This window comes from Notolabrus celidotus, chromosome 2 (genome assembly GCF_009762535.1).
Source record: "Notolabrus celidotus isolate fNotCel1 chromosome 2, fNotCel1.pri, whole genome shotgun sequence".
Classification (NCBI taxonomy): domain Eukaryota; kingdom Metazoa; phylum Chordata; class Actinopteri; order Labriformes; family Labridae; genus Notolabrus; species Notolabrus celidotus.
In genome coordinates this window covers 17996354-18009475 of record NC_048273.1, presented here as the reverse complement: position 1 = coordinate 18009475, position 13122 = coordinate 17996354, and the positions used below count along the sequence as shown (strand labels likewise).

The 13122-nt window shown below is 37.8% G+C and overlaps 1 protein-coding gene across 2 annotated transcripts; it reads right to left on the bottom strand.

Moving 5' to 3' along the window:
- Positions 1 to 422: 422 nt before the first annotated feature.
- On the bottom strand, positions 423 to 10648 carry cdkn2c (cyclin-dependent kinase inhibitor 2C (p18, inhibits CDK4)). 2 transcript variants are annotated; one of them, XM_034711639.1, is made up of 3 exons: positions 9106 to 10648; positions 6368 to 6725; positions 423 to 615 (listed from the first exon to the last, which is right to left on the bottom strand). In XM_034711639.1, exons 1-3 carry the CDS (start codon positions 9238 to 9240, stop codon positions 611 to 613), a joined length of 498 nt encoding a protein of 165 aa, XP_034567530.1. In that variant the 5' UTR covers positions 9241 to 10648; the 3' UTR covers positions 423 to 610. The 2 variants fall into 2 exon arrangements, with proteins under 2 accessions (XP_034567530.1, XP_034567538.1); XM_034711647.1 differs by having other exon boundaries at positions 10473 to 10626.
- Between the last annotated feature and the right edge of the window lie 2474 nt (positions 10649 to 13122).

Genomic DNA, 13122 nt, shown 5'->3' with positions numbered 1-13122 from the left:
AATTTGCTTCACCCAAACACTAACCATGAATGAAAAAAAGTTTTTCTCTTATCTTTAATATCAATATCTTGAATATTACAATATTATTGCATATGGTCTGACCTCATTAAATGGACCTTTGGCTCATTGAAAAAAAAAAAGTGTGTGGCCCTTTAAGATTTGTATTTGAGTACCCCTGGCATAGACTGTAAATTAAAATATATAGCCTATTCTATGTACAGTCTATGGTCAACTATTGTAGGACATTACTGCATTAGGCCTCTTTGGGCAAAATATTTATTGCCACTTTACATAACACTCAACACGGACAAAATCCAACAACTTTAGATTATGTATCATCAAGATAATGTAAAATGATGGCTTTGATAATATGGATAGGCCTCCCAAATCCCCAAATTCATTACAAAAAAAGAAACGTATCATATTTTGAGTATGTCACAATTTATTTTAAGAGAGCAACTTGCATCATGTTGTACCTTTTTGCTTTAAACTCCGCCTTACACACAGAGAATAACAGAGCATTAATAATCAAAATAGACTGGTCCAAACACTGTCTAAAAGCAATTATTTTTTTGAATCTTTGCAGAAAGCCATCTTCTCTTCTTGCTCTTCAGTCTGGAAGACAAAGAAAGCACATTTTGTTATTTTATAGCCTATTCCGAATAGTTATCTAAATTCCCGAATACATTATGAGCACAAAAATATTGCATTATGAGACAACATTATAATTGTGCATTTTTTCCATGGCACACAGATTAATGGAACTACAAAAAAAGGTAGATCTGATAGGATTTCGATTTGGCGTGACCGAAGTAACATTTGAAAATTGAAGAAAAGTGATAATTCAAAAAAAAGCCCCATATGAGATAAAATGAAAAGTAGAAAAAAATTCCAAGCAAAATTGAAGGTTCCCATGTCTAAAAGTCCGCCTAGCGTCTGTCACTTACTTTCTTTTTGCTTTAGGTCTCTCTGTAGATCAGCCTACTCTGGCTCCCCAGCCAACCCACACATCGTTGAATGAGGTTGACTCCTCCTTCTTCTTTTTTCTATTTTCAAAGATTACCATTCGTTCTCTCTTGTTTATTTTTTTTTGTTTTCCAAATAGCTACCCGCCTCTTTCTGAGAGGCTCGCGCAAAAGCCTTCAGCCACAAGACCGAGTAAAACATGGTTTCACAACATTTTAAGAGTCTTAAGTCGGAAAAGCTTTGTGGATAGTTTGGCCTACCAACAGAGAAACAATGAATCAGGCAGGCCTTACATAACTACACTCGGCCCTTGGCTTCAAAGTTATTCATAACTATTCTCGATTAGAACCATTCATTAACTTTAACATTGTAATCATATTTAGACAAGCATTTTGTTTCTGAGAGTCTGCACAGTGTGACTTTCATTTTCGAACGATGTATAATTCGGGTGAATAGATTATATAAGGACATACATCAAACGTGTAATGTCTTGATGATTCATTTCATTGAACTAACAGGCCTAAGCTTTCATCTAGTCAAACGGCCCACATTGGGACTTCAGACAGTAAACAGTAGGCCTAACGATATGAGCGGAACATGAGTGCAAAGTCAGAGGTGCGCAACACAGGGCAATGTTTTCTGCAGCACAATCATGCGTTAAACAGACTTATCACGGACGTTTTGAAAATCAGTTGTACAGCTGTTCCAAAATGAAGTCAGTCATTCGGCTACTTCGTCTTGCACTTCAATCATTAAAAGCACTAAAATGTGTTATTCTTGCTTTAAATTCAGGAACCATTTTGCCCTAAATAAAAACAAAGATCACGATGTCTAGGCTGGAATTCAAAGCCTGTTTACCAACTGATGACTATACAGTCTTGGCCACTGGATTTGTATTATTTTGGGTAGCTAGTGCGCATTAAGTCTAACGTTTACGGCACGTAAAACATCTCAGTGAAGATGTCATTGACTTTCATACTCACGAGTATACAACTGCAACTTATTCACCATAATTACGCAATTAAAACATGAATTATCATCACATTACCATAAAGTGTATTAGGGACATACAGTATATGCCCCAAATGTTGTATAATTGGTCCAAAAGGCCACAAAGCTACCGAAATATCCAATAAGTGGACTTGATTTGATAAATGCATGGCACAACGTCTTACTCCAATTAGCTGCTCACGATTAAATAACTGCAAAATTTGAATATAATTTTTTTCTTCTTCAGATTAGTTTATTAGCCTATTTTTGTCAACATATCGCTCAAGCGATTAATGTTGAAAGATATAAAGAACACTGAAAAGCTTATGAGCCAAGCGGATGTAGAGCCAGTTTTAGAGAATCCACATAAACCCTCAGGTCTCTGGGCTGGTCTAGAAGTTCTGCACTGGAAGTGTACTAGGTGAGAATGAGATATGCTCTGAGATGGATACACTGTTGAGCCATCATGGCTAGTATACCTCTTTAAGATCACAAGGGGGACTGGCACAGTGTTTGTGACATGACAGATGGGCCAGATGATTATTTTCACAAATATGAACCAGTTGGTGCACTCCTATCACACAGAAGAATTTACACATACAGTGGATATCAAAAGTCTACACACCCTTGTTAAAATGCCAGGTTTGAGATGTAAAAAACTGAGACCAAGACCAATCATGTCAGAACTTTTTCCAACTTTAATGTGACATATAACGTAAACAATTCAATTGAAAAAAAAGGAAATCTTTTAGGGGGAAGAATAAAAAAAATAAAAATAAATAATGTGGTTGCATAAGTGTACAAACCCTTTAACCAATAATTATTTGAAGCACCTTTTAATTTTATTACAGCACTCTATTTTATTTTTTGGTAGGACTCTATTAGCATGGCACATCTTGACATGGTAATATTTGCCCATTCGTCTTTACAAAAGAGCTCCAAATCCATCAGATTGCAGTGCACACCCCCCTCAGATCACCCCACGGATATTCAATTGATTTGGATGTGTACTTTGGTTTGTTGTCATATTTAAAGGTGCAATTCCTCTTCATCTTCAGCTCTTTAATGGAGGCCTGGAGGTATTGTGTCAAAACTGACTTTTTTTGTAAATGTTCATACTTCCCCCCCACCTTGACTAAGGCCTTATTCCAGCAGAAGAAAAACAGGCCCAAAGCATGTTGCTGCCCCCACCATGCTTCTCTGTGAGTATGGTGTTCTTTCTGTGATGTGCATTGTTGTTTTTATGCCAAAGAGGAGAAGTTTATCATTCATTCAAACTTTGATTGTTGCTTTGTTGGTTGGCGTGATAGAGGCAGGGGAAGGGGAGAGTGCACGCCGGGGAAATGTACGTGCAGGAGGCGGGCAGAACGGCAGGATGGGATTTGAAATTTTGGGACCCAAAAACGGTGATTGGTTGGTGTTTTCCCAGGTTTACTCATAGCAGCTTTTTCCTTTGCTCTTTTTTTTAGGAACACATTATGTATTGACTGCCATCGGGACATAAAGATCATTTTAACCAGTATAACAAAAAGTATTTCTAAATCTGACTACCAACCCCAGCTTTGAAGGTGGATAAAGTTCTGACATGTAGCGGCCCACATAACAGCCAGAATGGAATGGAATTCTGCACGGTAAAAACACATGAGTAATGCACATATGGTTCCCGCAAGGAGTTGGTTATTCAATGCAGTGATAAAGGTGTCTTAAACTACCCATTGTAGAAATGTGTTTTATCCCACATTCAAATAAAACAAAAAACAAGTCTCTAAAAGGAATTCTACCGTTTGACAATTCAAAAATAACACAAAGTAGCCAACTTCAATTGGTGCAGGAAGAGTGCAGACGTATTGCACCTCCTGGAATTTGCAGAAATATGGGTCGCAGAAAGAGATGCACGTTTGGGCCTAATGCATTTTTAATGATTTAGAGATCATTCGGTTCACTACTAAGAGCAAGTGTGCTTGTTTTTTTTGTTTGTTTTTTTTGCTAAATCTGTCTCGTCCGTGGGAGTCTAGGGAAGTCATTAACGGTACCGTAAATATTAAACAAACTGCTCGCTAGAAAATCAGGGACGAGCGCAGTCATCATGAGCAGGATATTATTGCCTAGTTGTTTTCACGTATTTTTATCAATCGGATTTGAAGGTAAAAAAAAAATATATATATACATTGTTCTTCAAATTGTTCTCAAATTAAGGCTATAGACTTCACATTGAAGGCCTTTCTCTCTCTCTACGCCTGAAGCTGTATTTAATCTGTTCAGCGTTTTTGATGCTGAAAGGCATGTCGTAATTTTCCTCATAGAGTTAATATAGCATTTCTTTGAATAGTTTCAATTTTTATTTTTTTGAATTAAGAGACATACACTGCGTGCACAATTATTAGGCACGTGAGTATTTTTGTGAATATGTTAAAAAAATATGTTAACAGCCGTTTTCAAATGTGTCAAGAAGTCATGCTGCTATAGGCCTAGACTGCCGGGGGAACTGGCACACTGACACACTGGGATCCTAGCTCACCTTCTTCCCCCCAACCCCTTCATCACTTACTTTAACTCTGCCTGTCCCATTAAAGTTACTAACCATAGACCTTTCTGGAGTCCCTGAGCTCCATTGTCTCGTAGATTCCTCTGAGCTGCCGTTGACGTCCTCCTGCTGTGGACGATCTGGACTCCAGCTGATACGGACGTGCTGGACTCCAGCGGCAACAGCTTCTACGACTCGTCTCATCACTATCACCTCTCTCTCTTACTCCCCTCTATCTGTCTTTCCAGACCCAACTCAGTCGAGGCATGATGGCTGTCTAACATGAGTCTGGTTCTGCCTGAGGTTTCTGCCTGTTAAAAGGAAGTTTTTCCTCACCACTGTAACTAGCTAAATACTGCGATGTGCAATGCTCATGATGGATTAAGGTGGGGTCAGACTGAGTCTTACCCTGTCTTGGTGTTGGGTCTCTGTTCATAATTTGACATAGTGTGGTCTAGACCTCCTATGTTTGTAAAAGCGTCTTGAGATAACGTTTGTTGTGATTTGGCGCTATACAAATAAAGATTGATTGATTGATTGATTGATTGATTGATTGATTGATTGATTGATTGAGATAGTGAATATATTTCTTCAACTATGCGGTTAAAATGATGCTTTTCAAATTACGTTGGCTGTATTTTTAAATAAATGCAGAATCTGCAGAAATGAGCGTGCCAAATTATTATGCAAGTTGGTGCTAAGAGCATATAACTTGTGAAAATTAAGAACTAGGCACCATTTTAAAAGATCTGTTGATTGAAAATAATAATATTTACTACAACTGTATTCAAACTTCAACAAAAACAACTGTTTTCTTTACATTTGTATACAAAATAAAACTGTCTTTGAAACATTTCAAATCTAAAGTGTTTCTCAAATGTCCAATGTAACTTCCTTTTCTTTCAGTGAGGGTCAGAGGTCACTGGTAAACTGATTTCGTGAGGTTTCTGATGACTTCTCTGCTGACACTGTGAGCTGTACCTTGTAAGGCTTTCCAAAGAAGCTGTATTTCTTGCCATTACTGTAAATTATCTTCTTTATTATTGACCACAAGTTCTCAGTCGGGTTGAGATCGGGTGAGCAGGCATAGCCATGAGGCGATCCTCTTTTGGAAAAGACATTCAGCTAAAGTGAAAAAGATTCTAGTGTTCATGCATGAGCACAATGCACCGTCACATGCCTCACTTTATTCCCCGGACAGGATGGCATCTCAGGGCTCAAGAGGATCGCCTCATGAACTGGCCTGCCTGCTCACCTGATTTCAACCCGACTGAGAACTTGTGGTAAATACTGAAGAAGTTAATTTACAGTGATGGCACGAAATACAGCTCAAACGAGCATCTTTGGAAAGCCATACAAGGTCCAGTACAGTGTCATCAGAGAAGTCATCAGAAACCTCAGTAATTCAGTTTACCAGTGACCTCTGACCCTCACTGAAAGAAAAGGAGGTTATATTGGACATTTGAGAAACACTTTAGATTTGAAATGTTTCAAAGACATTAACAGTTTTATTTTGTATACAAATGTAAAGAAAACAGTTGTTTTTGTTGAAGTTTGAATAAGGTTGTAGTAAATATTATTATTTTCAATCAATAGAACGTTTAAAATGGTGCCTAGTTTTCCATTTTTACAAGTTATATGCTCTTATCACCAACTTGAATAATAATTTGGCACGCTCATTTCTGCAGATTCTGCATTTATTTAAAAATACAGCCAACGTAATTTGAAAAGCATCATTTTAACCGCACAGTTGAAGAAATATATTCACTATCTGACTTCTTAACAAATTTGAAAACGACTGTTAACATAGTTTTTAACATATTCACAAAAATACTCACGTGCCTAATAATTGTGCATGCAGTGTAGATATTATCAGTCAAGACTCACGTGAGCTTAGATACTCCTCGACGAAATTGAAGACGTCAGTCTTGCCGTGGTGGCGCGCCAGTTCTCCAGCAGAGTATCCCTGGTCGTTGAGGGCTTGGGGGTCGGTGGTGCATTCAATCAGCAGCTGGACTACCTTCAGATGACCCTCCCTGGCGGCCAGGTGGAGCGGCAGGTTACCATGCCCATCCACGAGGTTCAGGTCTGCCCCATGGTTCACCAGCACGCGGACGGTGTGTATAAAGCCTTCGCGTGCGGCGTCATGTGTCAGGGTAAGATTTAGGACCGGGTCGGGCACGTTTGGGTCTGCCCCCGCCACGAGGAGCGCCTCAACAAGGGCGGCGTTCCCCATCTTCACAACCTGCATAAGAAGCAGAGGGAGATGCTGAATGTACAGAAACGACCAACAGCAGACGAGTATAGGCTACAAGTACAAGCCTGGAAGACTCAGTTTTATTGCAGCAGGCTGTTTAGTATTGACAGCACACTGAAGAGTGTTTAGGCCCATACCCTGCTGAGGAATACATGAGTTTTAGCAGTTAACATGCAAATAGGGTTGTATTTCTATAGATCTGCAGACTCAAACTAGAGCCTCATACGAAATTTTTTTTATTACGATGGAGGATTAGGGCTGGAGTTTAAAAAAAAAAAAAGAGATTGCAACAATTAAGTCGTTATATAGGAGAGTATAGTCTTTATAAACTAGAAAGATAAGATACGATATACTTTATTTGTCTCCCGTTGGGGGAAATTATTTTGTTACAGCAGCATATAACGTGGGACAGGGGAATACAACAGTGTACTAGCATAGTTAAAAAAATATAACAACAGTAATAATAGCAATGACAAGAGTAAAATAAAATAAAATAAAATAAGATACAATAAAATAAAATACAATAGAAAACAATAGAATAAAATAAAATATAGTAAAAATAAAATAAATTAGAAGACAGTAGTTATACGAGGATAAAGTCGTGATATAGCCTAGAGAGAATAAAGTCGCTGTACACAGAATAAAGAAGTGCTAATTGTATTTTTTATGGCCCTAATCCTTCGTCTTTCTTCATAAATCAGAGTAACTATTAATATAAAGAGACACAACGACTCAGCCTGTTGATCATCTAAGCGACAACCATCATTATCATACAAATCATAGAGGTGTATGACCACATGTACAAACAGTTCTAGATAAAGTAGAAGCAGAATTCCCCTAACTCACCATTACCTCATCATAACCATGGCTTTGCCGGGAAGCTTTTTCTCCTCTAGCCTATAAGTTATCCTAAAAAATAAAATATTAATGTGAAGCAGTCTTGTTCTTCCTTGCCATACAATTAGAATTAGCTCAATATATTTAAATAACTTTATTGTTCAGATCAAGAGCAGGATTTATGCATCAACAACACAAAGCCGAAACTCATATTCAAAAATGAACTTTTACAGAACTTACGCAACACTTGGGATAGTTTTATGAACTTTTTCAGGGATCTTGATGGTCTGCAGTTGTACAGTTGGACTGTGTGTGGGTGGGTGTGTGTGTGTGTGTGTGTGTGTGTGTGTGTGTGTGTGTGTGTGGGCGTGTGTTCTTGTTTGCTTAGTTTTTAAATGTTGTTATTTTTCCTAACACTTTAATTCACTCCTCAATTTCTTATTTATAAAATATTATCATTATTATTATGGAGTGATCTTCTTTATTGTACTTAATCTATTTACCTGTTTTTTGTTTTTTGTTTTTTGGGACGTTGATAATCTAGTGTTGTTTTGGTAAGTTCCACCAGCACCCTAAGTGTTCCTTTCAAGTGTAACTTTGACTGTACTATGGATATTTGTGTCTATATTGTCTATATTCACCATTGTGTCTCTGATTATTATGAATGTATATCCATGAAAAAAATCATAAAAATATATTTATTTATTATTTACATTTATTGTTCAATATAAAACGGCATTCGTTTTTCAATTAGTAATAGTTATATATTTAACTAATCATTTAGTGCAAACGAAAGGAAAAACAATTGTATTATACTTGTTTTGACTAAGTATTTTGAGATGCCATATGCTAGACAGTTCAGAGTTTTCTTTGACATCTCCCCACAGATGTTTGTATTAAAAATGATTTAGGCTATGTTAGTTTAGAAACCTTTGTATTAGAAAGAATGTTTGTTACAATGTTACATTGTTATAATGTCATTTAGCAGACGCTTTTATCTAAAGCGATGTACATACGAGAACAAGAACAACACAAGCAAAGATCTAGAAAAGAGGAAACAAGATCAGTACGGGTAACAAAGTGCTTCAAGTCAATTTGGGTGCAGGTACTGCCAAGCAGTGTAAAGGCATGGCACAAAAGTAAATAAGGAATTTTTTAAAATGTTTTTCAAATAAGGAACATCTACAATGAGGCAACCAAACCATTTAAGACCTTCCATTATCATCATCAACAATTAACATCACTACAATAATGACCAAAGTACCAAGTGCTGGGTCACTCAAGAGCTGAACACAGAGTCCCAGAGTAGAGCAGGAAAGTGCGAGTCAACTGTAGCTAGAATACATAATCTGCCACTGAGAACGAATATTTCAAGATAAAACATGATTAGGCCTCATCCTCACAGCAGCACAATAAGGAAGTCAAGACATGTGGCCTGCTATGAAACTCCACAACAAATAACCATAAGCTAATACCAGCCTATATTTTTCCTGATTTTATCCACAAGATTTCAAGACTTTTTTTTTCTCACCTGCAATGGGGTTCTTTTGAATGTATTAAATCCATTAACATCAGCTCCAGCTGTGTCCAGCAAAAACAACACTTCAGCTAGTTTTCCACTGGCAGAGGCATTGCAGAGCCTGTCTGCAACTGACACCTCAGCCATTCTTATTTAAAAAAAAGTGAAGAAATAGAATCCGAGGTTCTTGGCATGCAGGATGTGTGAAAAGTGCTTTTCAGGTTACAATTCAGTCCATATCTCTCAGAGGCACCACCCTCCACTTACATCATGACTTAGCCGAGCCCACCATTAAAGACAAATTGCAGCCACGTCTCACTGGCACAATTTGAGGCATTAAAGAAAAAGGAATTACAAAAAAAGGATAAGCTAATGCAGTTCTGAAAGAAAGGTTTCTGTATAGGCTACAGAAGAGTTTCTAAATCTGCCTTTGTTTACATACCTGACCCTGGCCTTATAAATGGGGGTTGTTTCACTATTTAAATTGTTGTATTACCCATTTAAATTTAAAGATGAATACAATTATGGCCTAAATTAATGTGAAACCACATGAATTATGACTCATAAATAAATCAAACATTTTCACGACAACAATTTCAATAAATCAAAATATAGTTTCTAAATTTCATATTTAATGAAAGCCAATGCATATAAGCCTACTCAAATAATACATGTGTAATTTAGAAATACAGCTTCAGATAGACTGGCAAACTCAAATTGATTCCATTCTTTATAACAAAGTTATAATTTTATGACAACTAAAAGCAACGACTTCAATTACATGTTGTTAGAGCACCATCTAGCAGCAAAAACAGTCTACTGATGCATGTGGCCCAGCAAACATATCAAATTAAGTTTAGAATAATGCAGTTTGACTCTGAGCCTACGCATTATTTATTTACATGGGCAAGCCTATAACAAGCATTCAGCTAAAGCACTTTTAGTGCCCGAATCAAAGTTTGGATTTGTTAGGTCTTATATTGGGAAAAAAAGTACTTTGTATGTGATTTCAAGCATTCCAACAGCTTTCTCTTCATTATACTGCTCATACAGTCAAGTCACGCGCCTTAAAAGTAATATTTAAAAAAGTCAACATAAGTAGCCTACAACTTAAAAATTAAATGACTACAAATACGCATGTCATTCAACCTCACTTCCCGCTCATTTTCGGAAAAAAACGCCAAAATTTAGAAAATGCGCTTTTATATTCGGCTACGATCCTGTTATAAAGTCTTCTTAACGCGCTCAGAAATAAAAGTAGAGAGCTGATCTGCCCAAAGATCGCACCACAATCCCCTATCTCTCGAGAGGCAACCTTCCCAACCGTTAATCCTCCACGAACCACTGTCACAACAGTCTCTGAGGTAATTTCATCAAACCTGCAGGCTGAAAACCCAAGCGCGCAGCAGAGCTCCTGCTGATATCCTCACTGGCATTAAGTGTCACATGTAACCCATGGTCCGTTCGAAGTTTACATTGATCTATCAAATGCAGGATGTTTGTCCTGACAGATCGTCTGAGTAAATATTTTTTGAAAAAATGTTGCCCAAAAGATGAGAAAGCGTGATTGGATGGAAGAAGCTTATTGGGGCGGGGACGTGGAAATTTCTTAGGAACCATCATGCAGCGAGAACACAATGGTAACGCCTACAGGGAGCGTGCGCGCTGCGTTTCGAGACGGAGTGCGCTCTGTGACACAGGAAGCGTGTCTGAAACGTCGAGCAGCCAGGAGCAGCTGCGTACATAATAATGATAACGACAAACAAACAGGCTACAGTACCTTTGTGTGGTTATATTACTGCTCATTTCACTACTATTCCGTTAACTTTGTGGTTTTATCATTTCTGAGTATAGCCTACTGCATAACAACACTGTTTCGTTTTTTGCAGGGTTAATGTGTTTAATTAAACATGTTGTGCTGTTTGTTATCTCCTGTAAAAGTTAGCAGCGAAAAGGTCTGTTGTGGTCGACATGGATCACGGATACGTGGCTGTTTTGTAGCTGTTTAATTACATCCATAATCAATGCTTTGGCTCCTATACGATCTGATGTACTGTCGGAGTCCGTATGGTGTTTTATTTTGAAATCGAGGGGATGTTACGACTCAATCGTGCCTATCGTGCCAGACTTCCTTTCCAGGTAGATCTTCCCTGTTTAGCTTGACGCGTGCTAAAAGTGCCCTCTATTTATTTCAGTTATACAGGGACTCTCGCGAGAGCACAATAACTTTGATCGGGCCGTGTACCCTAGATTGTGTTTAATAGAGATAACTTGTATAAATGGTAAAAGCACTATGAGGGCATCAAGAGGGTATTATTTTTACAGGCATCCCAAGGATCTTCTTCACATGACCCCCACTGGAAGGAACTAAAGGACACCTTTCTTTTACAGTCAATTCACGTAGGGAACATTTTTTGCATTCAAACCACCTTAGAGGCACCCAGAGGTTTTTCCCCCCCACGTTTTTGACTGGAAGGGCATCCAGAGGGTATTTATATGCGTTTTCCACTGGAATGGCAGTTACAAGAACAACTGTTATTTGTTTTCAACTGAAAGGGAACCAGAGAAGACATTTTGTAATGTGTTATCTACTACAGCTGAATCCAAGAGGACACTTTTTTTTCTGATATGAGGGCCCAGGGGGGAACGATGAATGCACCTTTTTTCATTCTTGGCATCATGTCGCCCTCTAGTGGATTGGGCTCAGAAGCCTCATAGCCTGGTGTATATCCCATTTAGGGCCTAACAGAGCAGGTGTATGTTGTACACAGGAGTACGCAAATCTTGACCGATATTTTAATTATGTCATGAGACAAGGAGTGTTTTAAAGACTTGAACGCTTTTCAGTGCAATATCCTACATGTTTGTTGAGTGGATAATTGGTCAAATTGGTCACATGACAGGTAGCAGGTTTAATCTGTCAGTGAGTGCTTAAAGTGGCTGTGCGTAATGACACAAAGGTATGACGGTTTGGGGGCTTTGCCAGGGAACTTTGCATCGCCCAGTCAGGACAAACAAGCACATGGCATTCGTATTTGCAGGAATCGATTATTTCTCCCTTCTTATCTTCCTGTTGAGTGTACAACAACTTGTACCTCTCTTTTCGCTCTTTTGCCTGTTGTTATCGTTCGGTGATATGGAGTACGCCAGAAAATAAATTCAACTTCATTAATAATGGGATTTAACTGCTAGGCCTATATGTCTTCGGTTAGTCATCAGTTTTCTTCTGCATCAGTTTGAACACAACATTTTTTGCTAGGCTTAGAGTTTGTTTGCATAGCTCTCAGCTCTGTGATAGCCTATTTCTACCACTCCTGCTCTGCAAGGTCCATCATGATTCTCTCCCCTCTTTGAATAGATTGTTTAGGACTTTGGGTGACACTTTACAGTAGTGGAACAGTTTTTTTGGCAAAATAATGCTTAATTCATGTTGAAGTAATGCTTGACTCATGATGAATATCTGTAAGAATTAATAATTAATTCCTGTTGTTCACCATGAACTAAATTCTCTGTGACTTCATGTAATGGCATGGTGTTTAATACATCATTACTTAAAGTATGGTAATTAACAGTTACTTCATACATCTATTCATACATGACCAAAATTGCTGGTCATACAAGTTTTTTTAGGATAATTGCATATGAACAGCCTCTCAGGCAGAATTATAAGACGTCACTTTTCTAAGAACATACTGAGTGGTGTGTGTGTTTACATATTGTATATATGTATACAGTATTTACACATATGTGTGTGTTCATACAGTATATTTGTATTTGGTCATATTTGAACTGATGTATGAAGTAACTGTTATTTACCATACCTTAAATAATGATGTATTAAACATGTTGTCATTACATGAAGTCATAGTGACAGGATCATTAGTTCATGGGGAACAACAGGAATTCATTATTAATTCATACAGAAATTCATCATGAGTCATGCATTACTTCAACATGAATTAAGCATTATTTCACGAAGAAAACTGTTCCATTATTGTAAAGTGTTACCGGATTTTGTCCTCGCAAGGG